This window comes from Polypterus senegalus, chromosome 10 (assembly GCF_016835505.1).
Source record: "Polypterus senegalus isolate Bchr_013 chromosome 10, ASM1683550v1, whole genome shotgun sequence".
Taxonomy (NCBI): Eukaryota; Metazoa; Chordata; class Cladistia; order Polypteriformes; family Polypteridae; genus Polypterus; species Polypterus senegalus.
In genome coordinates, this window is record NC_053163.1 from 772406 (window position 1) to 799874 (window position 27469).

At 45.8% G+C, this 27469-nt stretch overlaps 1 protein-coding gene across 1 annotated transcript; it reads left to right on the top strand.

The window, feature by feature from the left end:
* Window positions 1-27337, top strand: LOC120536433. Its single transcript, XM_039764776.1, has 13 exons — window positions 1-88; window positions 7078-7416; window positions 11948-12226; window positions 13732-13824; window positions 16260-16634; window positions 18345-18644; window positions 18728-19087; window positions 19712-20035; window positions 20124-20453; window positions 21504-21860; window positions 21995-22339; window positions 23547-23610; window positions 25885-27337. Exons 1-13 carry the CDS (start codon window positions 31-33, stop codon window positions 25952-25954), a joined length of 3294 nt encoding a protein of 1097 aa, XP_039620710.1. The 5' UTR covers window positions 1-30; the 3' UTR covers window positions 25955-27337.
* The last annotated feature ends 132 nt before the right edge of the window (window positions 27338-27469 follow it).

Below are 27469 nucleotides of genomic sequence, written 5' to 3' on the forward strand. Positions count from 1 at the left end.
ATCAGTGTATGGTAAGAGTTGTTTAAGACAATGACAGGCCAGAATGTTTCACAGCAGAAGGATATCAAGGGTGTCAACATCCTTAAAGGTCAGTATGAGATTTTCAGTTCTTCTCTACGTTCCCACTCGTCTTTGCAGGACTGTGGCTCTCATGTATAAAAGTTCTGTTTTTAGAGGTGACTGCGGCCGTGTGGAAGGTCCCAACAGCAGGTCTAACAGCTTGGGGGTAAAAACTCTCCTGCAGCCTGGCAGATTTGGCTTTGATGCTGCAGTATCTTCTCTTGGATGGCAGAAGTGTGAAAAGTCCATGTGAGGGGTGTAAGGGGTCCTGCTCAATGCTGCAGGCCTTGTGGACACTGCGTTTGTAAAATATGTCCTGTAGTGAAGGGAGAGGCACCCCAGTAATGTTCTCTGCTGTCTTTGCTATCATTTGCAGGTGCTTGCGGTCGGATATGTTGCAGTTGCCATACCAGACCGTGATGCAGCTGGTCAGGACACTCTCAATGGTGCCTCTGTAGAACATGGTGAGGATGGAAGGGGGAAGACCTGCTCGCTTCAGCCGCCTCAGGAAGTGTAGTCTCTCCTGGGCTTTCTTGATTAGTGATGAGGTGTTATGTGTCCACGTAAGTTCCTCAGTTATGTGCACAATGAGGAACTGAACTGTTGATGCTGAGTGGGATGTGGGCAGGACGTGATTTTCTGAAGTCCACGATTAACTCTTTTGTTTTGTCGTCATTGAGAGATAGATTGTTGTCTTCGCACCATGCAGCCAGCCGTTTCACCTCATCTCTGTATGCTCTTTCATCATCCCTGCTCATCAGTCCCAGCACCGTCATATCATCCACAAACTTGATGATGTGGTTGGCGTTGTGCGTGGCGGTGCAGTCGTGAGTCAGCAGGGTGAACAGCAGAGGACTAAGCACACAGCCCTGTGGAGCTCCAGTGCTCAGTGTGATGATCCTGGAAGTGTTGTAGCCCATCTGAACTGACTGGGGCCTCTCGCTCAAGAAGTCCAGGATCCAATTGCAGAGGGTGGTATTCAGGCCCAACCTGCTCAGGTTTACAACCAGCTTTGGAGGGATGATTGTGTTGAAGGCAGAGCTAAAGTCTATGAATAGCATCCTGACATATGTGTCTTTTTTATCCAGATGTGTCAGGGAGAGGTGAAGAGCAGAGCATATGGCATCCTCAGTTGACCTGTTTGAGCGGGTATGCAAACTGATGAGGGTCAAGGGAGGCAGGGAGATTAGTTTTTATGTGTGGCATGACTAACCTTTCAAAGCACTTCATTATGATTGGTGTGAGTGCAACTGGTCGGTAGTCATTCAGACATGTCACTGATGACTTCTTCTGCACTGGTATGATGGTGGTCGACTTGAAGCATGCTGGGACTGATGACTGGCTCAGAGATGTGTTGAAGATGTCTGTGAGGACACCAGCCAGTTGACTGGCACATTCTTTGAGCACACGACCAGGTATGTTGTCAGGTCCTGTAGCCTTGTGTGGATTGACTCTGGACGGAGTCCTCCTCACGTCAGTTATGGAGACACAGAGTGTTTGGTCAGTGGAGGAAGGTGTTGCTTTTCTCGCAGGCTCTTTGTTCTGCACCTCAAACCGTGCAAAGAAGTTGTTCAGCTCATCCGTGCACATTGACCCCTGTTTATTGTCACTTTGCACCCAGGAGAGACTCCCGGGTTGACACAACAGTTGGGCTCCGATGACATTTGTGGTGATTCGGCCAAGAGGTGGCAGAAAAAGAGGGGCTGCAGATCACTGGCTTGTCGTCAGCATGAATCCCTGCGGGTCTGTGGCTGCGGATGAAACTCACAAATGTATCTTGTTATGTCCCACGGCTATAATGGACTACTGTCTGTCCACTAACTGAGGCTTTGCTGGGTAATTAAAAATGAAAGTGGAAACAGGATTACATAGGAGTTGAGCGTATGATGAGAACAACGGGTCCAGCTGCAGACCTCCACATCTCCACAATTCAGCAGCTCTGCTGGGCAGCCGTTTGTGTCATTTGGTTTACTTGACTCCTGCGTCAGCCCTCAGCCTGACCACCGTGTAACCGGGCCTATCATGTCACACATCACTGATGTATACCACAAAGTGACATCCTCCTCAAGGGAGGTCTGCAGAGAGACTCTGTTAGGACTTTAGAGGTCCGGGCCATGCGGTTACTGGGTGCCCAATATACATTTGAAATGGAAGCAGTTGGATATATCTGTACTGCAGCTCCGTTTCTCATGTTCTTATGTAATTCCGAGTCACACCAAGTGGTGGCACTGGAGATGCTCCTCTGAGGACACCCACCTAGATCCACCATAACAATGAGCAGGAGCCACAGTGCACACATCCGACTGCTCCCATTTCTAATGTGCAATACAATTTAATTTTGTGTAGCCTAAAATCACACAAGAAGTGCCACGATGGGCGTTAACAGGCCCTGCCTCTTGATGGCCACCCAGCCTTGGCTCTCTAAGACAAGAAAACACTGAAAAAAAAATGGAAGAAACCTTAGGAAAGGCAAAGAGTGTTAAAGAGAAGGGCGTCAATACAACACAATACACAGAACGTAACGTGATGTAGTGGGCACATGGCCACCTGGATGGCTCTGACCACTAACGTCAGCACAAGTCTACAAACTTCAGAATGTCCGCCAGGTAACAAGAGTGCTGGGGGACTTTCAGAGGTGCAGGGCACCGGGCAGATGAGCCCCATCTGTTAATAAGAAGAAATGAACAGCAGCTCATCAGCCGCAGCACACCCTGAGACCAAATTACGGGAGCACATGTGCTCTGATGTCAGTGATGAGCAGCCGCTGATCAGCCAATCCTCTGGTGGTCCATCCTGGACACGATCACGAGTGGAAAACGTCTCGGCTCACTTGTCCGGTGTTTGCATTCTGTTCACAACGTAGCCGTCACTGCACACAGTAGTGAGAATCCATCGAGCACCTTGATCACGGCGAAAGGTGCTATAAAGATAAAACGTATTCTTATCTCTGCAAATAAAATCATTCTGTGCATTTGACACCTCAGAGGAGGGTGTTGATGTTGACGTCTGGCAAGGAAGCGACACAAACTAACTCAGTGGGCCGAATCCTCTACTTCACAACGCGTAAAGGTAAAGTGGTGAAACGCTAAACCTGCTGATGTGCTTTTAGTTTATTAAATTATATTAATCTATAATTAATTTAGCTTAAGTTTTCTTTTTCTTAGTGTTACCTTAAGAGCCGAAAATATATGAAAATAACTCGGTGCCAGAAAAATGTTTTCAGATACTTTTTCCTCCTGCTTTTCTTTTGTGGCTCTGTCTCCCCCAAAATGTCTTTGTCGTTTGTGACACGCCATACTGTACTCTGATGGCTGTCGTGCTTTGATATTTGCATTCTCTGCTGCTCGCTCTTTATCTCTCCTCATCTCAGAGGCTGTTTCTGTGGCCTTGTGCTGCTACCCACACACCTTTTGCATATCTCCACACTACACGCTCAAGTGTAAGCCATTGTCACATAGTGTGACTTCCAGTCGTGCCGTGTGTCAGACTGGCCGATGGCGGCTGTTGATCTCATTGCTGGACCGCGACAGTCTAAATGACTGAATTTCGCTGGGCTTGTCACTTTTACCGACAGTCCTGCTCGCCTCTTTTTGTGACATTGCGGTGGCTGACAAAGCCAGCGCTGTTTGAAGAGTTAGCAGGTAGGCGAGCTCAACCCGTTTTGTTTCTTTTTCTATTCTGTCACGGTACGTTAAACATCAGGCATCCCACAGACAAGCGTCCAAAGCGTCCACGTATTCCTCATCGCTACGTTCTATGCATTGCACTTCCAGCTGAGCATTATTAATAATAATAATTCATTACATCTGTATAGCGCTATTCTCACTACTCAAAAGTGTCCTTACATGGTGAGTGGAGAGCCACCTGAGGCACCACTAGTGTGTAGCACCACCCTGGATGATGCGATGGCAGCCATTCTTGTGCCAGTGTGCTCACCACACACGAGCTGTTAGGTGGTGAAATAGTGAGGGACAGAGAGACAATCAGAGACAGGGGATGATCGGGGGGCCACAATGACCAGGCCGTGGTGGACATCAGGGGACACCCCACTCGTGGGCGGCCTACCAATGCGCGTGCTTCTTGACTGACACCCACTGCTACACAACAGCAATAATGCGGGTACTTTAACTTCAGTACAACTAGGGGGCTTCGCTTCGCTCGCCGTCCCCCGTGTTTGGTTTGTAAGATTTTTTTTTCCTTTGAATTGTTGCTATTTCATTAGTTTCACTTTTATTTCAGAACTTCAGTAAAAACAATATTTGGAATCTGTCGTGTCCCAATATGCTGAATCTTTTAAATGCGGTCTGTGAGACGTCTCTTTAATGACTTTGTACCCCAATTCAGGATACGTTTCTCTGTTTGGAATTTCAGCAGACAAAACGATCTTCATCATCAGCAGTTCATAATTTTCTTTGCAAAGTAGCCAATAAATGTATGTGAGTTAAACCCCGTTTTTGAAATTCTCTGACTTACACTAATTTCCTTTTGTTTGCGTCAATGCGATCTGTGCTATCTTTTTTTTTTGATACTGTAGCGACTGACGTAATAAGGTGTCACAAAAGTTCTACTTTAACAATCGCCGACTGCGTAACCCCAAACACAACTTGCTAGCGCCCACTCCAGCCTTTCCTCCCACGGGTCTCGCCACCCCTTACCACATCATTCAGCACCAGGCTATCAGTCTGCCGTGCTGCACTCTGCCCTCCCTCGTTCGGGCCTAACAGTCACTTAAAACAAAAAAGGCTTCATCTTGGCTGGGACACTAAAATACTTTTGACTGTAACTGCTTTCATCTTCTGTGCCTTTCTCTGCATACGTATCTCTTTTCTCCGCGCTGCCCTTTCTTCTTTGCTGATAGCACAGGCTCTGTGTGTGCCACGTGGCTCTACATGACTGAATGTTTTGCTGGCTGTCCGAGCTCTTAACTGATAAGAAGGACGTGTCTTGCGAGGCTCTTATGTTCCACGTCCCCACGAGATGGCCCTGGGACAACCTCTTGGCACCAAGTCTCATGTTTATGGTCCCCACGAGACGCTCCATGGCCCGTCCTTTGTTGTCTCGCGGGTCTTTAAAATGTCTTTCGAGAACTTGCGAGAAGATCGCGTCTCGTCGCCTGGCTTTTACATTCCAGGATGTTTTTTTATATATAGAGAGAGATAAGCATTCTGTTTGGTTACTTGTTACTTTAAAAGGCAGTCAGGCACATCACTTTTAATGTGTTACTGTTCTGCTCTCGAGGTTGTGTTGCTCTGTACGTTCAGCTCATCACCATAAATGTAGCAAATGTGGAAAAACTGAGGCAGACTACTTCAGTCAGGAATCAAGAGATCATCATCTGAAATTTGTATCTGTAGACATGAAGCTTCTAGTCGTGACTGCTGAAAGTTCATGTGAAGGAAATCCACGTGCAGGCTGATATGTGCAGTCTAAGAAATCCACAGCTGTAACCCAGTTAAGGGTTTACATGGCCACATGACCGGGTCATCTCCCTCCGATTAGCAGGTTTCTCAGAGGCCGATAACCCCATTTTTCTAATTGGAATTTAGCGTCCACATGACATTTTAGAAAGTGGGTTTCTGTGAATATTGAAGCTCATGCAAAGATCCTCATGGAGAGACATTTCTGTAGACTAAGGTGCCTGTCCTGTGCACCTCTGGGCCCAACATGAAGTCGTCTGCTGCCAAATATGTTAAAAGCTTCCATCAGTTTTTGATCACAAATAAGGCATAGAAATGCATGGACTGCTTGTGTGTTTCCGGAGCAAGACATGACAGCACCAAACAGAACATAAATTGTGAGCCACAAAAGCCAAATCTAACAGAATTCCAGGACATGCCAACCAAGGCTTGATTGATTCACAGGCTGTGTGTGGAAGCCATGTTGATGTAGTTTGACTTCAGAGCCAGCTAGCTTCCACTTCGAGACGTTCTAATTGTGGAGGGCCATCCGGCCAGCTGAGGAGTGAGCTGCTCTTATTCTTCTGCTTTCTCGTTGTAGAGTGGCTGTGATTCCTCACCCAGCTGGGATGCCATGCCAGTCCATTGCAGGGCACACTCAGCCAGGCATTGGCACCTTCGTCCACTAAGAGTCGCTGGTTATCTTGACGTGACTCCTTCCATGGGTTGTGGTGGCAAAAGCAGATTAACTGGGGAAAAACCAAAAGGGCATGTGAAGAACACGCAAGCAGCACACAGACAACAACCTGGGTGTGGATTTGACTTCACTCTTAATTAAGGCAAATGCCACACTAATTTATGCGCCATTGTTCCAAACAGGGGAAAAAAATGAAGAGTGCAGTTCTAACAATTTACAAGAAGGCCTCACCTTTAGACAAATTAAATGTAAATGAGGAAGATCAGAAGAAAAAGGAAATTACCGAAAAATGCAGACTGGCCTGTTTTGTGTGTCCTTTCACCGTTTGCACAGTTCAGACGAGCAGGGAGACTCCTTGACGTGTGGCATTGGCTGCCTGGCCGCCTTCCTCTTCAACGACAAGTCCCACCTAAACATCATCGCTCCATGTTGACAGGGGGCTCATTCCCTTCTAGTACTGCAGGGAGCTGAGGAGTGCCAGGTCAGCAAGTGGGGGTCCACTCATAAAGGGCATGGGCCTGGTGTGACTTTTATTACTATTAATTAAAGGCTCATTTAAAACAAAATGAGAAGTCTAGTCACCATCTTTTTTTTTTTTTATTTGCACATGTAGTCCGAGTGATTTTTGTTAACACAAATTTAAATCTGCTTACAAATACTGAAGATAACCTGACTGCCCACCTTTTGATGGCACGTAAGCCATGCCAGCCAATCACAAACACAAACACCCTAACAATGACATGCCTTACAATTTTGACAAGCAGCTTTATAGAAGAGCAGACAGTCAGTGGGTATGTAAACTGTGAGTGGTGGGCATCGGGTGTCCTGAAGGTAGGCAGAAATATCAAGGGACATTTTGATTTCCATGGGGTGCTTGTTGCCTCCACTAATTGGATTTGTTGTCATCCTTCTTCTTCTTTGCAGGCCTACATGCGGCGGTCAACGTGTTTGTACCACAGCGAGATGTCGTTGCTGTCAGGAATTCAGACGCCCTGCTGCAGTGTTCCTTCTCTGTGGTCCCGGGCCCCATTGACCTCAGCCAACTGAAGGTCACCTGGTTGCAGTATGGGTTCCCAATGGCCAAGTTTGAGAATTCACAAACTATTGAGAGAAAAGATGCCACCTTGTTGAAAAAGGAGATTATGACGGGCAATGTGTCACTGCTACTTCAAAAGACAGTGAAGCGAGACGAGGGGCCGTACGAGTGTGAGGTGGAGCACAAGGGGCAGCTGGACTCGGCCACACTCGTCCTGTCCATCCGAGGTAAGGATCACTGACCAGGAGGACCACCGAATCTTCGTGGAATTGACCTAAGATATCCGCTACTTCTCTCAGTCAGTGTCTCATCAGTTCCTTTCCTCCTGGTACTTTTTTAGCCTGTCTGACCATAAATTCTGTTCATGCGTTGACGTCTTTATTAGTCTTTATGACTGTTCATAGAGGTGCGTTTCTCGCGGAGGTGAATCGCCATATGCAGCATGTAAAACGGTTTGCGAGGGGTATCCCATGGGATCCTTAAAACAACTGAGGTTAAAACACAATGAAGTGAGCAGTCTTTAAAAAGTGAGTTTTCGGTTACGACGCACGACCACGTGCAGCATAGCAAACTGTTTTACACGCTACATACAGCAATTCACATCCGCGACAAACGTGCGTCTTCTTTGATGCTCCTGCACTTTGTACACAACACCCTCGCTACTACCGTGGTCGGGTGTCTTGGTGGATTATATATAGAAAGGCAGCCAAAACCGCACAGAGCAATGAAACGTCTACGTGAGTCACAGGTGCATCTGGACTGTGTAAAGACGACAACGACTCGAGTGACGAGTTGGAGGTGGGCACATGAGCGGGCAGTGCATACTGGACGAGAAATCAGCAGACTAGCATGACGGAGGGAGCGGAGTGGATGTCCTTCTCCTCTCCTCCCGTCCCACCCTCCGCGCCTGAGCGCCGCACGGACGATTGTGTGTTGGTTCATTCCGTGCATTGTTACAATGTTGCTTTTCTTGCTGATTTATTACATTACCGATTTTTCAAATGTTAATTTTCTCCATGTGCTTAAAAATCATTAAAAAACCGGCCTGATTATGCGGCGTATGGTACGCCGCGGGTTGGCTAGTAACAATAAATCCTGCACTCCAGACACTTCGTCACCCTTCCTCCCAACTCAGCTCACCTGCTGGGATCTCCCACAGTCCTTTTACAGTTCATGACCCAGAAGTGCTTCTATCCCTCAGTCCATGGGATTTCACGGCACTTCCGGGTCAGATGAAAACTCCTTCTTTTCTTCAGCCTGGGCTAAATGGAAAATACAAGTCCCTGGTATCCAGCAGGGCATCATTAAAACTCCAAAGTCCATGATGCCCTGCTGGAATTCGGGGCCCCTCCATGTTGCAGGGAGGGCTCCATCTGGCAGCTTGGGGGTATTGGCTGGGATAAACTGCCAGCCCTATACCACACTATATCTATATATATATATACAGTGGAACCTCGGTTTACGAGTAACTTGGTTTACGAGTGTTTTGCAAGACGAGCAAAAATTTTTAATAAATTTTGACTTGATAAACGAGCGATGTCTTGCAATATGAGCAGTATGGATACACTTTGTCTGCTGTGCATCATGTGAACTGAGCTGATGGTTCTTCTCTCTCTCTCCTTATCTTGCTTGCTTGCTCGCCCAGCCGCATCTCTCTGTTTACAACAGCATTGTGACTGTGTGTCTGCGCTGTGGAGTGTGAGTCTCCATCTTGCTCCCCAAAACACGAAGCTGAGTCTCAGTACTTTAACATCACCAGCTTTATTCAGCTTGAAACAGCAACAGCGCTGTTATTTATTGTACCAGGATCTTTATAATGGTCCTTGTATGACCCATTGACGACAGGCGCTTATAGCATGTCTGCGATCTTTTTGGATGCGCTTATACGGCGAACTGCTACAGCGCTGGGAGACTGCGATTGCTTTGGGACGCTCTTCTGCGTGTCTTCCTGTTGGATGGAATCCCACATGAGTTTAGAAACTCACACCTGCCATGATTCTTTTAAAGGTAAAGTGCAGGTTAATTTGTATTATGTATTTTACTTTATATTTTGTCTTAATTATTTTTATATGAATAGTTTTGGGTTGTGGAACAAATCATCTGAGTTTCCATTATTTCTTATGGGGAAATTTGCTTTGATATACGAGTGTTTTGGACTGTGAGCATGTTTCCAGAACGAATTATGCTCGCAAACCAAGGTTCCACTGTATATATATATATATACTGCTCAAAAGAATTAAAGGAACACTTTTTAATCAGAGTATAGCATAAAGTCAATGAAACTTCTGGGATATTAATCTGGTCAGTTAAGTAGCAGAGGGGGTTGTTAATCAGTTTCAGCTGCTGGGGTGTTAATGAAATTAACAACAGATGCACTAGAGGGGCAACAATGAGATGACCCCCAAAACAGGAATGAAGGGTTTAACAGGTGGAGGCCACTGACATTTTTCCCTCCTCATCTTTTCTGACTGTTTCTTCACTAGTTTTGCATTTGGCTACAGTCAGTGTCACTACTGGTAGCATGAGGCGATACCTGGACCCTACAGAGGTTGCACAGGTAGTCCAACTTCTCCAGGATGGCACATCAATACGTGTCATTGCCAGAAGGTTTGCTGTGTCTCCCTGCACAGTCTCAAGGGCATGGAGGAGATTCTAGGAGACAAGCAGTTACTCTAGGAGAGCTGGAGAGGGCCATAGAAGGTCCATAACCCATCAGCAGGACCAGTATCTGCTCCTTTGGGCAAGGAGGAACAGGATGAGCACTGCCAGAGCCCTACAAAATGACCTCCAGCAGGCCACTGGTGTGAATGTCTCTGACCAAACAATCAGAAACAGACTTCATGAGGGTTGCCTGAGGGCCCAAATGTCTACTGCGCCCTGTGCTCACTGCACAGCACTGGGAGCTCAATTGGCATTTGCCATAGAATACCAGAATTGGCAGGTCCACCACTGGCGTCCTGTGCTTTTCACAGATGAGAGCAGGTTCACCCTGAGTATATGTGAAAGACGTGAAAGGGTCAGGAGAAGCCGTGGAGAATATTATGCTGCCTGTAACATCGTTTAGCATGACTGGTTTGGTGGTGGGTCAGTGATGATCTTGGAGGCATATCCATGGAGCGACTCACAGACCTCTACAGGCTAGACAACGGCATCTTGACTGCCATTAGGTATCAGGATGAAATCCTTGGACCCATTGTCAGACCCTACGCTGGTGCAGTAGGTCCTGGTTTCCTCCTAATGCACGACAATGCCCGGCCTCATGTGGCAAGAGTATGCAGGCAGTACCTGGAGGATGAAGGAATTGAAATAATTGAATGGCCTTCACGATCCCCTGACTTAAACCCAATAGAACATTATGTTTCGGTCCATTAGGCGCCACCAGGTTGCTCCTCAGACTGTACAACAGCTCAGGGATGCCCTCATACAGATCTGGGAGGAAATGCCACAAGACACCATCCGTCGTCTCATTAGGAGCATGCCCGACGCTGGCAAGCATGCATACAAGCTCGTGGGGCCACACAAGATACTGAAAAGCATTTTGAGTAGCAGAAATTAAGTTTTTGAAAAATGGACTAGCCTGCCACATCTTCATTTCACTCTGATTTTAGGGTGTCTACACAATTGAGCCCTCTGTAGGCAAAAAACTTTTATTTCCATTAGACTTGGCATCCTTTTGTTCGTAAGACATTGCCCTGTCGTTATTTGTATAGATATCCAACTTCATATTGAGATTTGATGTATCTAATGTGTTTCTTTAAAGTGTTCCTTTAATTTTTGTGAGCAGTGTATATATATATATATATATATATATATATATATATATATATATATATATATATATATATATATATATATATATATATATATATATATATAAATACCTTTTAAACCTCACTTATATTGTTGTGTACTAAGTAAAAGTCTCATACATCACTCCTGAAATAAAAGGTGGCCACTTTTGCTAAGATTTTAAGAGGTGCTTTTTGAATGGTGATTGATGAAAAGAGCCCACGCTTTTATTTCAGGAGTGATGTATGAGAGACGTATTTTTTACTTTGTAGTACACTTTTTAACTTAATATAAGAGTGGTTTTTAAAAAGTATTTTTTATATATATATATTATTTTCAACTTTTTAGTCTTGAGTTTGTTTTAGTATAATTTTGTAATCAATATTTTAATATTATCAGCCAGTCAGTGTCCAACCCGCTATATCCTAACTACAGGGTCACGGGGGTCTGCTGGAGGCAATCCCAGCCAGCACAGGGCACAAGGCAGGAAACAAACCCCCGGGCAGGGTGCCAACCTACTGCAGATATTTTAACACTTCCTTTAATATTTCTATCTGTTACTAGTGCCATCTATTGGTGAAATCTTGAACTATTTTTCATATGGAAATTTCATTTCTTAATTAACATGGATTAATTGATCAATTAGTGAAACTGATTATTGATTCATGTATTGTCATCGGAAGTAAGTAAGTGTGCAAAATGTCAAGTCATTTGGACATAAGTTAATATAAGCATGGTAATAATAATAGTCATAATTAAAAGAAGCCTTGTGTGTCTTCTCTTTCTTATAAAGTCCTCACGTTCCTTCAGTGAAGGACTCAAATGCTTCACCGTGTCTTCTTATCCCCTTTTCAATTGCTTGTGTCCTCGTTGTGACACGGACTCCTGTTCTTCCCAGGTTGGCTGTGTCTGACAGTCTCCTGCTTCTCCGTGTCTCTTTGTCTAACAGCATTTCTTTTTCCTCCTCAGTTCCCCCCGAAGTCACCATCTTTCCAGAGTCAGTAAAAATGCTTAGTGAAAGTACCATGGTGTGCTCCGCCAAAAGCTTCTACCCCAAACAAATCCGTTTTATCTGGACGAGGAGTAAACAGACTGTTGAGCCATTCAATGTCACCGAGCCTCGGCTGAACCCTGATGGCACCTTCAGTGCTGAGAGCTTTTATCGCTTCACCCCGACCAGCCGAGACGACCTGACCTGCGAGGTGCAGCACGAGGCCTTGAAGGAGCCGCTCCGGAGATCCGTGGCCTGTGAGTAGAGTCGCCTGCTTTTCTGTTCATGTGCACGCGGTCAGGTGTGACCTTCAGTATCAATGCTACATACCAGCACTGCCCAGTAAAACAGTCATAACCAGTCCTGAAAAGTTTATTAAGTGCCAACTGAGCCCACGAATGAAACACATACACACCTATACTTATAGAATTTTACAAAGGTCAATATATATATTTTACATTCAGATATATTTTACAAATAAATTAAAATAACACATTATATATACTGCTCAAAAAATGAAAGGAACCCTTTTTAATGAGAGTGTAGCATCAAGTCAATGAACTTTCTGGGCTGTTGATCTGCTCAGTGAAGTAGCAGAGGGGCTCGTTCATCAGTTTCAGCTGCTTTGGGGCACTGGGGGGCAACGATGAGACGACCCCCAAAACAGGAATGAATGGTTTAACAGCTGGAGGGAGACCACTGGCATTTCTCCCTCCTCATCTGTTTTGTCACTCGCTTTGCGTTTGTCTACAGTCAGTGTCACAACTGGTAGCATGAGGTGGGCGATACCTGGACCCTACAGAGCTGGCACAGGTAGTCCAGCTTCTCCAGGATGGCACATCAATACTTGCCATTGCCAGAAGGTTCCAGGAGACAGACAGGCAGTTCCTCTAGGAGAGCTGGACAGGGCCCCTCATAGAAGGTCCTTAACCCATCAGCAGGACCCACCGGAGGAACAGGCTGAGCACTGGCAGAGCCTACAAAATGACCTCCAGCAGGCAGGCAGGATGACCACTGGTGTGAATGTCTCTGGCCAAACAATCAGAAACAGACTTCATGAGGGTGGCCTGAGGGCCCAACGTCCTCTAGATGGCACCGTAGAACTTCATTGGCATTTGCCATAGAATACCAGAATTGGCACCATGTGCTTTTCACAGATGGTTGACCCTGAGCACATGTGACAGACGTGAAAGGGACTGGAGAAGCCGTGGAGAACGTTCTGCTGCCTGTAACATCGTTCAGCATGAGCGGTTTGGTGGTGGCTCGGTGATGGTATATCTGGGGAGGCATATCCATGGAGGGACAGAGGCACAGACCTCTACAGGCTAGACAACAGTGGGCACCTTGACTGCTATTAAGTATGGGGATGAAATCCTTGGACCCATTGTCAGAACCTATGCTGGTTCCTCCTGATGAATGACAATGCCCGGCCTCATGTAGCGAGAGGATGAAGGAATTGATACCATTGACATAAATATATGTAAAGAAATGGGCTGGCATCATAAATGAGATAGTGGGCATTCCCTCAGCAGGCCAAGAGGTGGTAAAGACAAACGATGCAAGTGGATGGAAAAGCATCCCTAGGAACAGGGCTTGCTGGAGGAGGACAATCTAATAAATGGACACAAGTTCCACACAAAGTGTTTTGCTCATCACTGCTTTTGTATTTTATTCAAGCGCACCTAAAATGATTAGAAATATAAATGTATGACATGTTAAAATGGAACGTGTGTAATCATCTCTTTTGTACAAACCTTTGCAGATGTGGGGCTGACTGGCACAGAGATTGTATTCATCATTTTCTTAGTCATTGCTGTCATCTTCATCGTCTTCTTTGCCTTATGGTTTTATTCAGGTGAGTGTATTCAGTATGTGGAGCCTCTCACCTTCAATATCTACTTGAATTCTGCTGCCATCCCCAGAAAGTCACACTTAACTCACTAGAACAGAAGTACTTTCTCCATCTCTGTTTAATCATGTCAGGGTCTTAGGGAGACCCTGTTATCCATTTTAGACTCTTTATGACGTCGACTATAACAGAATGACCCAAATTTCAAAGTCTTACCACATTGTCAGGGTTGACTGCTACTGCTTTCTTTTTGGTCTGTAACCCCAATACCGACTACCACAATAGGTGGGAGAGGTAGTGACACATTTTTATACTCATTATAGACAATATGCTCAAAATATCAAAGCACAATGTGTAAGAGCCATTTACTAGTTATTTAATTTCTATCAAATGTCCGCCTATATATTAGTGCCAGTCTATCAGAGGTCCTTATCACCCCCATAAGTTGAATTGAATTGCTAGATTCTAACTACTTCTTGCCCCTCTGACTACCCTGGTACTCTGAGTACCCTCAGTAAGTGAGCTGCCTTGGCGTAAGTAAGACATGGTGGGCACTCAGTTTCAAACCAGGCCTTATGTGCTCAATAGTATGAAAGTCAACGTGCTGTCCATTAGAGTGGACTGAACGCCAAATCTGTCATCTTTAAGTACAGCAGCAACTGGGGTTTGACAAGAAAAGCTCCGTTTAGAGAAGAAACACTTTTTCCTCATTTTTTGCCTTTTATTCTACGTGTGTAACAAACGTTTTTTTTTATTCTTGTGTGGATTGTTTGCTTTGAATTTTAACTAAATCTTTTAAAATGAACTTTTGGACTGAGAGATTTCTTTAGACACGTGTGTTACCCGTTGTTTGGTCCTGCCTTACGCGCCCACAGCTACACAATGACTGTTGACATGATGATACTACCTGATAATAGGCTGCCAGTTGGCTCTGGGCCTTATTATGTGGATTAGTCAGGGGTCCAGCATGCTGTCTGCATGAATGAAGAAAACAGGGAGAGGGGGGGACCAGCCTGCCTTTCCAGGCCATCCTTATCCAGTTCTAATGGTCCTTGACACTCCTCTCACACACAACTTTGGGGTGTGCAGTTCCTCAATGTCTCTGTTCTGGTAGATTCAGGTACCATTCCAGTCCATGCTTTCCTCCTGGATGAAGGTGCCATACATTTTACCTATCCCTTCCACACCAGCATTTCTTCCTGAGATGAAGAGCTCCCCAGTGAGATCCTTCTCCTTCCGATTTTCCTTTTCTTTATCCATCCTCCTCCCCTTTGTTTCTTTTCCCCTGTACTTCCATTTCTATCGTTCTTTTGACCACATATTCCTGGTCTCTCCTCATTATAAGTCCATACCACTTCCATCTTCTTACCTAAAATTCCTCTCCTATATTTGTTGAATCTCTGATTCTGTCCTTCCAGGTATTCAGGTAAAATTTTAGGCTATGGAATTGTGGCTTTGATTCGTTTGGCTTCTCTTTTGGCTTTGATGAAGGTGAGGCTGATTTTCTGGTTTAGACTCTGTGGTAGGACGAGTCCAGGGGTGTCTTTACTGGGTTCATTTGTTGGTTGGAAGGGTTTAAAGCATGGTCTACAAAATGGCACGTGTGAGTGAGTGCATGTGCTCTCTCAGGGTGTAGCTAATCACTAAGAAGTGGCGTGATTAACTAGCATCACCTGGGGCTGCCACAGACTAAAAGGGGGGCTACTTACTGGTTTGGAAACCAAAATACGCTCGCTCGTTTAGACGTCTGGCGTGACGAGTATTCCGGTGGACGAACAGGACAGACCACATCGGCTCAGCTGAGCAATTTGAAGGGCGCAGGACCAATGGAAGGTGTGGTGACGTTCACGTCTGCTGAGCAGTGGAGCACATTAGGATTTAGAGAAGCCGTGGGAATGTAGGTGGGCTGAAGGTTGAGGTGGCAGTTTGGGTCTGTGGGCACTGGCCAAGGTGGCAGACCAGGGTGCAGTGAGCTACATTTTGTGGATTCCTAAGGATGTCATCATGAAGGGTGGCTGGAATTTTAGAGGTATTTATTTATTTATTTATTTATTTATTTATCTTCTGTAGCCCATAAGCACATTTTTGTTTTAAAAGCATAGTTAAGGTTAAAGCAGACTTATTTATTAATTTGGTTACGTTACTGCTGCACTTTTGGACACTTTTTGTTTTTAACAGACTTCAGCTACACTTTGAGCTAACCGTCTTGGCTTCCACTTGACTCACCCTGGTTCATCACTTGGTTCCTGACTCTCCGATGTTCCAGAATGGGGCTGATGCCCATAGATGCAGACATCACACATTTTCACTCAGTTTTGTTTTTTTAGAATTCATTTCATTTCGCGGTTCATTCAGTCTCTTCTTGCCTTTGCATCTTTTCTAATGATGGCAGTGTAAAGGTCCAACTGGAGCGTGTGTGTGATTCTCTCTTTGTGTTTCAGTGTCCCTGTCACCCCTGGTCCCCATGAACCTGTTACAGAATGAGCCCGGGGAAGTGAAGTGCACGCTTACAGGCTTGAGACTGAGACAGGTCACGCTTCAGTGGTTTATCAATGACAAGGCGGTCCCATTGGATGCACCAGAGGTGGGCCATGGAGACTCTGAAGATGATGTCATTTTACCCCTCAACGCCCCTTCTGGTTACAGCCTGAGGAGAGACGCTCTTCACAAGGGGTGGCTTAAAGTGGAGGAGCAGCTCACCCTCCTGTTCACGCCAAGCATGTCAGAGCATCAGCGGGCAACGGTCAAGTGTCGGGCCACCCACGGACTCACCAGGAGGAGCAGCGAGCGCACTGCCACTTTGGGAGAGGTGTATGGTAAGTGGCCTGTGGGGTTTGTGGCTATTCAGCCCAGCTGCTTTCTCATTCGTCAGTTCGTTTTGGTAAGAGACTAGCAGCAGCGCCCAGCGTTGCACGAACAAGTCATTCGAAGCTCTGGTCCTTTTGTTTGCTAGATGGCCAAACAAAGGTAAAAATAATAATAATAATAATAATAATAATAATTCATTTGATTTACTGTATAAGGCAATTAACATTAGTAGTAAATCTCAAAATGCTACTTTAAAATATTTAACAAAGACAAAACAAGATAAAAACAACAATAATTATAGCGTTCTTATTAATAAGCTTTCCTAAATAGAAAAGTCTTTAGCTGTTTTTTACAGTCTGCTTTGTTCTCAAGTCCTCTGCTAGAGTCGTGGAGCAGCGACTGCCAAGGCTCGGTCACCCATTGTATGAAGTTTGGTGACAAGGGGGGCGAAGGCGGTGGGTATTTGTAAAACGGAGGTTTCTTGTAGTGGATTGTAATCTAAGAAGTTCCTTGAGGTATTGTGGAGCATTTCCATGGATGCACTGGTGAGTGTGTTGTATTTAATACGGAGGTGAATTGGGAGCCAATGAAGTGACCGAAGGATTGGTGAGATGTTCGTATTACCACACCCTCATCAGGATCCTTGCAGCACTATTTTGGATTTGTTGGAGCTTTTGAAGGCTCTAGCTGGGTATCCCGATGAGGACAGCATTACAATAGTCCAGTCTGGAGGAGACAAAGGCAAAGGGAGAGGCAGGGACGGAGTTTGGCTATGTTTCAAAGATGAAAGAATTCAGTTTTACAGAGGTGATGGACAGGTGTATCAAATGACAGTTGGGAGTCTAACGTGACACCCAGATTAGTAAGAGAAGGGGAGAGGGTAATGGTGCGGTCAGAAAAGGAACAATTCACAGAGGAATGAAGATGATGGGGGTGCCAATTAAAAGAGCTTCAGTTTTAGTGCTGTTCAGCTTGAGGAAGTTCTTGGACGTCCAGGCCTCAATCTCATCCAAGCAGGAGGAAAGGGTTAATGGAGGTGTAAGAGAAGTCGAGTCCAGTCTCACGTAGAGCTGCATGTCATCGGCATAGCAATGGAATGAAACTCCCAGGGGAAGCATATAGAATTAAAAAAGGTCGGCTCAATAACTGATCCTTGTGGGACCTCAAGGGTGACAGTGTGAGTACGAGATTTAGTATCCCTCAGGGCCACATACTCAGCCCTATCTGTGAGACAGGACTCCAAAGCAATGCCAGAAAGTCCAATTATATGGTGAAGATGATGAAGGAGAACATTATGATCTACCTTATCAAACGCAGCTGTGAGGTCCAGGAAGATGAGGAGTGATGGAGAGCCCTGGTCAGCAGCCATCAGGAGGTCTTTGGTGACTCTGACCAGGGCTGTCTCTGTACTGTGAGAAGATCGGAATCCAGATTGAAGTTTTTCAAACAGATTGAATTTTTTGAGGTGATCTTGAAGCTGAACCAAAACAACCTTCTCCAAAACCTTAGACAGAAACGGAAGGTTGGAAATCAGTACCCCGGAGGTTAAAATTTGAGGGTCTAAGGTAGTCTTGTGTCTCTTCCTGACAAAGTGGGTTATGTGTGCAACCTTTTGTTGAGTGGATGTGAAATTGTATAAAGAACAAAGACCCCCCTACCCAATTGGAGCTTTTCATATTGGACTCGTCACAGTGATGTCTTGAATTTTTGCCTTTCAGTTCGCCCTCATCTCTCCGATATCCACAACATCTCTCAGGTCACGGACACCGATGTGAAACTGCAGATTAGAGCTGAGAAGTTCCATCCACAATACATCAGCATTGTGTGGTTACTAGGAGGTATAAGAGTACCCACAAACTCTCCAAATGTCACAAAAAACCCTGATGGGAACTTCAGCGCCTGCAGCATTTGCTCTTTCACAAGGTCTCAGGTCCAGTCTCCTGATTTCAAGGTCACTGTAGAGGTTGAACATAAATCCATTGGTAAGGTGGAGAAAACTGCCACCAGTGACACACCAGGTAAGCCAGTGAAGGCAGGGGTGCCCACCTCCAACCTCTTTGAGCTCTTTCACACCCTGAGTGACCCTTTTGTCTGTGTCTAGGCATCGACGGGCGCCCCCAGCTGTCAGAGATTGAAGTCTTCTCGTACACAAAGGTAGGAAAGCCCTGCTCCCTGGGCTGCACCATCTCCAGGTTCTTTCCCAGAACTGTGACAGTGACTTGGCAGCGAAACGGACCAAAGACAGGACATAAGAATGTCACTGCTGGGTTAAAAGATTGGGCAGCCACAGTGAGCACACCCAGTCCAGTGATTAGAAATAACTTCTGCGAGGTGATCTCTGAGGTCCTCTTCACCCCACAAGACCTCTCTGAATTGGAGGAGATGACCTACACCTGCATGGTGGAACACGTGACCCTGGACAAGCCAATGGAGAAGCAATCCAGGAAGCTGCAGCTAACAGGTAGGAGTGCAGTGTGGCGCTGCATCTGTCAGTCGTTCTTCGGCATCGACTTAGCATGTCAGCTCTCTGCTTGTTAGCCACACTTTGGTCTCTTCTGTCTTTCTTATGGTTGAACTGGAGTGTTGGCTCTTGTTTTGGTTCAGAGTTAATTTATTGCTTCTGATTTGATGCTTTCTTGATTTTTAGATTACTTTGTTCATGATTTGTGTCATCATGTTGCCTTTTTTTGTGTTGCACATTTCTCTGGACACCACAATATGGTTGTTCTTGTTGGCATTGACTCTATGGCACATAGTTGGGCACATGATGTATGCTGTATGTGATGCCAACACCACTGCATTATCAAAATAAAAGACCCTGTGACAGAACTGAATTCCATCAATCAAGATAAAGAAGCTTGGGGAGGTTCCAGTCTTTGATTTTTGTTTAGTTTTGACTTTATCTTTGCTTTTGTCCTTAAAGATTTTAGTGAACCTTCTAACCAATATTTGTGCTCGAGTTATGACTTTTTTTTTCTCTGTTTATTACTCAGCTCTGTTTGATAGGACACTCAAAACACATCTCCTTGTCCTCAATGACTCCCAGACGCCACTTTCATTTCATTCCTCTGATGTTCTTTTCCAGGTGTTAAGGGGCGTCCCAGGGTCTCCAATGTGCAGGTTCACTTTATTGAGTTTGGTCGCCCCTGCATCCTGACCTGCACCGTGTCTGACTTCTACCCTAAAGAGATCAACGTAACCTGGCAGAGCAGACAGAGGGGAACCCAGGCGACCCTACCAACAAGTCATTATGGGCCGTCAATGAGGGGTGACCGATACGCTCTGGTGTCTCAGGCAGAATTCACCCCTTGGTCCTTGCGTGATCTAGATGACATGGAGGTCGTCTGCAGGGTGGACCATGAGACCCTAGGAGGAAAGCCCATCGAGGAGTCCTGTTCAGTGTTCCCAGGTGAGGAGTGTGATGAGCCTCCATCTCTCCAGGCCTTTGAGAACACCGAGGCCTCCTCCTTCATCTTTTGTCTGCCATTACCTCACAGGTGTGAATCGCTGTCCCCTGGTGTCTGACATTAAGGTGGCTGAGTGTAAAGGACTTGGCCAGCCCTGCACTCTGAGCTGCTCCATTACGAATTTCTACCCCAAAGACATCAAAGTGACTTGGCAACGAACTGGTGACAAAGGACCAGACATCACGGCTGTGCCCTCTGAGTGCCAGAGTGGAAAACAGAGCTACCAGCTGGAGGCTAAGGCCACCTTCGTCCCCAAGACTCAAAGTGACCTGGAGGAAGTGGAGTACATCTGCAGAGTGGAGCATGAGACTCTAAACGGGCAATACTTTGAGAGGCGGACGGGGAAGACTGGGCAGCGTGGTGAGTGCGACGGCCTCAGCTGTGTGATGCAGGAGAGGTGTGCGAGTGTGTATGGCAGTGTTTTCAATTTTGTCTTCACCTCGCCTGAAGAAGGGGCCTGAATTGCCCCGAAAGCTTACATATCGTAATCTTTGTAGTTAGCCAATAACATTTTACTTGACTTCTCATTACATTCACATACAACACCCTAGTACTAGTACTATATATACAGTATATATATATATATATATGCACCAATCATCCAGAACATTAAAAACACTGGCAGGTGAAGTGAATACCATTGGTTATCTTGTTCCAATGGTATCTGTCATGGGGTGGCATATATTAGGCAGCAGGTGAACAGTCACTTCTTGAAGATGATATGCTGGAAGCAGGAGAAATGGGCAAGCGTAAGGTTCTGAGCAGCTTTGACAAGGGCCACATTATGATGGCCAGACAAATGGGTCAGTGCACTTCCAAAATGACAGGTCTTGCAGGGTGTTCTTGATACGCAGTGGTTAGTATCTACCAAAAGTGACCCGGAAGTCTAGCCTATCTGGTCCGATCCCACAGAAGAGCTACAGTAGCACAAAACTGATTCAAAAACTTAACACTGTCTATGAGAGAAAGGTGTCAGAACACAGAGTGAGTGCTGTAGCCACAGACTGGTCAGAGTGCCCATGCTGACCCAATCCACCAACAAAATCACCTATAAAGAGAATGGGAGCAATGGAGGAAGGTGGCCGAGTCTGAGGAATCAAACTTTATTTGAAATAATGTGGACGACCAGGTGTGTGTGTGTCATTTACCTAGGAAGGGATGGCAGTAGGATGCACAGGAAAGAAGACAAGGCAATGGAGGCAGTCTGATGCTCTGTTGCTTCTTTCAGCAGGATAATGCGACCCGCCACACTGCAAAAATTATTCAGGAAAGGTCTGGGGAGCATGGCAAAGAATTGACCTCCAAATCCCACAGATCTCAATTCGATGGAGCGCCCCACCTGAGCGTGAGCACAGAGCAGTGACACAAGCTCAGTTCCATGCTAAACGCATCTCTCTCGTTGTGTTCCAGATCTGCTATGTTGCCCTGTTGTCTCAGACATCGAGACTATTAAGTGTGCAAAGCTCAGTCAGCCGTGTGTCCTGGGCTGCTCCATCCGGGACTTCTACCCTGAAGAGATCGAGGTGACCTGGCTGAGGAGGGACTTAAAGACGGGTAATGAGTTCCATTCAGGGACAGCTGGCTGGACGGCTGAAGTCGATGCAAAACAAGAAAAACAGAATAACAACACATACAGCGTGAAGACACAGGTCACATTCACCCCTGAGACTCTGAATGACGTGGAGGAGGTGGAGTACATCTGCAGGGTACAACACAAGAGCCTGTCCACTCCTGTAGACAAGCATTCTGGGAGGATCCAAATAACCGGTAAGAGACTCCATTGAGTGTGGTTGGATCCCCAATACCTTTGGTCTCGCTTGTAACCTTTAATGCCCAGAGCTCACACCCTAGGTGGCACTGCACTCTCTTTGCTCATTGATTCTCTGTGTTTGTTGTCCCAGGCCTTGTGCAGAAGCCCAAAGTCTCAGAGGTGGAGGTCAACTTCATCCAGTTTTACCAGCCCTGCATTCTCACCTGTCAGGTGTCTGACTTCTACCCCAAAGAGATCAGCATCACCTGGGAGAAGAAGAAGAAGATGATGAAGGGATTATTAAAGTGTGTGGATGAATGGAGGCCTCTGGTGACCCAGGATGGGCCGTCATGGAACAACTACAGATACACGCTGGAGTCTCGAGCTGAGTTCACACCCCAGAGTCAGGCAGACCTGCAGGACATGGAGTTCATCTGCAGAGTGGAGCACAGCAGCCTGAGGGGGCCTGTGGAGAAGCAAGGCTCATTTGCAGCTGGTAAGTGTGTCCCATCTCAAGTGTCCCCTTGGCCATGGCCACATTTGAAATCGGATAAACAGAGACAGGTGGGGTATGGAGAGCAGGGGCCGAAGGGGCTGCCTCCATGATGACTGGAGTGAGTTGAGTCAGTAAGTGCTCCTCAGACCTCACTTACACAGGACCAAACAGGACCATAATGCTTAAAATCAGATACTCGCACAGAAACAGTGGGGAATGGTTGGGACAATGGCCCTTTGATGTTTGAACCCAAATCATAGCCTTTTATTCATTTTAAATGACTGTAGTGTGTTGAGCAGTAAGTGCTGATCTGAAGTCACTCACTATGGAGTCACCAATTGATGTTCACATGAATGTGCAGATGATGATGATGGATAGTGTGGTCAGATGAGGGAATGACCAAGTCCAAAAAGAAATGTTGGGACACCAACTGGGTCATCCCATTTAATCAGCTGAGTGTTCAAAGTAAAACAAATGTGCATTGGCAATGATGAAGGTCCAAAAACAAAATCACAAAACGTAGTCTACTCGAGGCTGGGCTGGTCTGCTCTCTTGAGCGGGTCATCTTTGGTAGGAGCCACCATCCTGCAGTCTGTTTGGTCAACAAATAGACGTCTCCTTTGAGGCATTTCTCTCATTTGATTTTTAACTCATCTGCTCCTCTGGATTACTCCTCCTGTCTCATTCACCCAGAGCTGTGTTTAGGTGACCTAAGTGATGTGCTGTACTTTAGAAATGAAGTTACTCCCCCATGTTGGCTGAGGAGCCCACGACTGGTCACTGGGCCTTCAGCATTCACTAAGTCTTATGCCACAGAGCTGCCATGTTGACTACCCATACTGACCAGATGTCCTGTTCCACTAACTTCTCAGATACCCATCTCTGTTTAGGGTGACGGTCAGCATTCACCCTTTGCTTTACTCTGTAGGAATTCTGTGGACTCAGACCTTTACATTGTTGGTCACCACGTGGACTTCTCATCTTGTTGTACGTTAATTCATATTCAGCACATTTAGAGTGGTCTCCAAAGCATCACAAACGTTCTCACGGGGGCAGATGGAATGGCTGAATCAGCTCAGGTCTGAATTACTCGCTGTGGCCACTTGTGCTCCCTGAGCTTTGTCTTCTTTATGGTGTGCCATTCGTCGAAATACAAGAGACTGCTGGTTGCTGGTCTCATACCACTCACCTTCTTATTCTCTTGCAGTGCTGGCTTTAACTGGACTACAGGCCAAAGGAAGTGGAGACCAGGAGGACCAGCCACAGAACAGGTAACCTGGCAGTAAGCCACCCACTTCTTGCCATCCATTGCTACTGATACCTCATTGAAGAGTATGGTGGGGCCACCCTGCCCACTCAGTATTCACCACCTGCTGTTTCTTTTCCATCATACTGTATGTTCCTTGCATTCCATAACCACTATGGCCAAGTGAGGGCCATCCACGTGTCCTCAACTCATAGCCACACACGTCATAGGCAGCAGCTGGACAGCAGGGCTTCAGTGGCTGCCATGCTGACTCAACTGGTTTGTGATCCTGTGCCCACCCTCATATTGTACAGGGCCTTCCACCGGACATTCATGTGGAAGCACTCGCCGTGGCTCAGCCATCTTTGTCCATCAGTTGGCCATTTTGTCCTGAGCCACCAGACTTTTTTTTATTGGAGTTCTTAGATTTTTCCTACATTTTTGAATGCTGCTCTTTTTGGTTTCATTTTCATTTTGTCTTTTATTCTATGATTATTTCATGGCGCCATTTGGTTTATATTATGTCTGCCACCATAGTGTGGCCCCATTGCTAAGACGTGGGTTTCTGTTGCTAGGCAGCACCCAGCAGGGGTCACAGTGTGTAACGTCATCAACGCTAAAATAGACTGAAAGATCCTTCACTTTGTACACATCTGTTGCAGATTCATTTGTCTCCTCATCCACCAAGACTCAATACCAATACCACACAAAGACAGAGTGAAAGCAGAACTTTAGGAATTTTTTGCAAGTGTGTTCATAATAAAATGGACACCTGGACACAATTATTCAGACCTTTTGCTTTGGCTCAGGACCTTCCCATTCTTTTGACTGTCATTGAGATGTTTCTACAGCATGTTTGGAGTCCACCTGTGGTCAGCTCATTTGATCTATCTCTTTATTGAAGGTCCCAGACTTGATCATTACCACATCATGAGGCTAAGGAGCTGCCTACAGAGTCTGGAGATAGGACTGTCACGTAACAGATCTGGAGAAGGCTACAAAACATTCTTGCAGCTCTGAATATTCCTAAGAGCACAGTTGCCTTCATAACTCTTTAATGGAAGACGTTGGGAACAACCATGACTTTTCCTAGCTGGCTATTTGACCAAACTTGACCAATTAGGGGATATAAGCCTTGGTGAGAGAGGTAACCAAAAATGTGGTGGCCTGTGTCAAGATGGGAGAAACTTCACAGCAATACTCCACAGATCTGAACTTTATGACGGTGACCGGAGAGAAGGCTCTCCTCAGTAAAAAGCACATTGTTCTGCATTGGTTTAGAAACAAAAAAGAAAATGAAAAGGCACCTAAAGGGCCCTCAGACTGTGAGAAACAAGATTCAGTGGTCTGAAGAAACCAAGATTAGCATCAGGGACTGGGAGACTAGATGGGGCTTGAGGGAAAGCTAAACAGAACAAAGTGCAGAGACATCCTTAATGAAGACCTGCTCAGAGTGCTCTGGATCTCAGACTGGGCCAAAGGTCCACCGTCAACCAGGACCAAGCAAAGACAACACAGGAAAGGATTAGGGACAACTCAGGGAATGTTCTTGAGTGGCCCAGCCAGAGCCCAGACTTGAGCCCAATCAAACATCACTGGAGAGTTCTGAATCCATCGACACACTCCATCCATCCTAATGGATTTTCAGAGGATTTGCAGAGAACAATGGCAGAAAATCCAAAACTCCAGGTGTGTCATGTCAAACCCAAGAAGATTCCAATGGACTTCAGCTAAGTGCTGAGTAAAGGGTGTGCATACTTGTGTCAATGGGATAGTTCATTTTTTTATTTAATTTTTTTATAACTTTTTTTATAATTTTACAACAGTTGCTTTTGCTTTGGTGTAGTGAGTGTTGCTAGATGAAAGGGGGAATGAATTGAAAGGATTTTAGCACAAGGCTGCAGCCTAACAAATGTCTGAATACTTTCTGAAGGCACTGTAGATAAGTCTTGGATCGTTGTCCAAGATTGTGGATACTTTCTCAGTCATTTGCGAGTTCTTCTTAGTTAGTCATCTCGGTGCACCTAATCCTTCGGCTCGGCTTTAGGGCTCCTGTTTTCAGTTCACATATTGAGTTTAACTGCTTTGATCATTTCAGTCCAGGTTTTGACCACTGATAATTCTTGGTAAAGGTTTCATCTGCTGGTCCATTACTGTTCCTACCTTAGTCACCTGTTGCAGGACATCACTGTAACCAAAATAACCCATGAGGAGTGTGGTGGGCAGCTGTATGCTCATTAAGAAGAGGGGCTTTGCTCCTTGGCACCTTGTCTCATCTCCCTCTCTATTTCTATCCCAGAGCTTCAGAAAAAAGAAAAACCCCAAAAGAACCAGCAGATGACAGCAAGACAGAGAGTCCCAGTGGATAAACATCTGAACATCCAGCCCAGCATGTGGGGTGTGTGACTAGTTACCTCTGACCTGGCCTGAAGGAGACCTCCAGTTTGATATCCGCTGCACTTCGATGTACCGTCCATCCAGATCCTCTGACCTCTTTATTGTTCCTTTACTCTGTGATGCCACTGATCAAACTTTTAGAATCACTCCATGTGAAGGACCACTGGCTGAAATAACATTTGAACGGAACAAGAAGGCTCTAGTAGACAAGATGGCCCACCTGACAACAGCACTTAAGCTCATAGAATCGTGAGATACCAGCTAAGCTCACAACCACACACTCAGACTCCAGCTGTGCCACCCACTCTCTTCAACTGGGTCCAGGACTTAACAGGCAGACCCCAGTCAGTCAAGCCAGGGAACAACATTTCTAAAATAATAAGCATAAATCCAGGAACCATCCCATGCTGTACACGCTCTTCACACAGGACCATGTCGCTTCCCAGCATAACACCAGTATTATTAAATATGTGGACAACACCACCATTGATCTCTGGGGCTGACGAGTCAGCGTACAGAAGGGAGGCGACTGGCCTTGTGGAGTTGTGTCAGGACAGGAATCTCTCTCTTAACAGCAGCAAAACGAAGAGGATGATTATTGACACATGGAGGAAGAGAGGTCCGCACCCACCACTGCACATCGGAGAGACTGAGAATGGCCACATTTAAACTTCTTAGCATGAACATCTCTGAGGATCCCACTTGGACCTTCAACATCACAGACCTGGCGGGGAAAGTCCAGCGGCGTTTGTATTTTCTGAGAAGGTTGAGGAAGTTTGGTGTGTCAATCAATATCCACAGCAGTGTCTACAGATGCACAATTGAGGGTATCCTCACCTACTCCATCACAGTCTGGTTTGGGAACAGAACAGCATGGGAACGCAAGGCTCTACAGCAGGTGGTAAAATCGGAGCAAAATATCATCGGAATAGCCCACCCTGCACTAGAAGACATCTACAACACCAGAACTCTCAGGAGGGCCCATAACAACCCACCCACAACATGAACTCCTCATACTGCTGCAATCAGGGAGACCAGACGCTACAAGAACATAGCAGTGAGAAGAACATCAAGGCTGAAGGACAGTCATCTAGCTCCCTTGTGCCATCTGGCTTGTAAATAAAACCCATTCTCTGCCCGCTCCCGTCAGCACTGAAGGATGGAAGGCCATCTTGAGATGACAGACCTGCAGAGCTTACACTGAATCATTGATCTATTTGCATGTGCGCTCTTACTTCTGTTTGTTTTTTGTGTATTCTTGTTTATATCTGGAGGACTCACAAAACAACATTTATTTCTATAGCACATTTTCATACAAAAAATGTAGCTCAAAAGTGCTTTACATAATGAAGAATAGAAAAATAAAAGACACAGTAAGAAAAGAAAATAAGTCAACATTAATTAACATAGAATAAGAGTGAGGTGGTCCGATGGCCAGGGGGGACAGAAAAAACAAAAAAAAAAAAAATAAACTCCAGTTGGCTGGA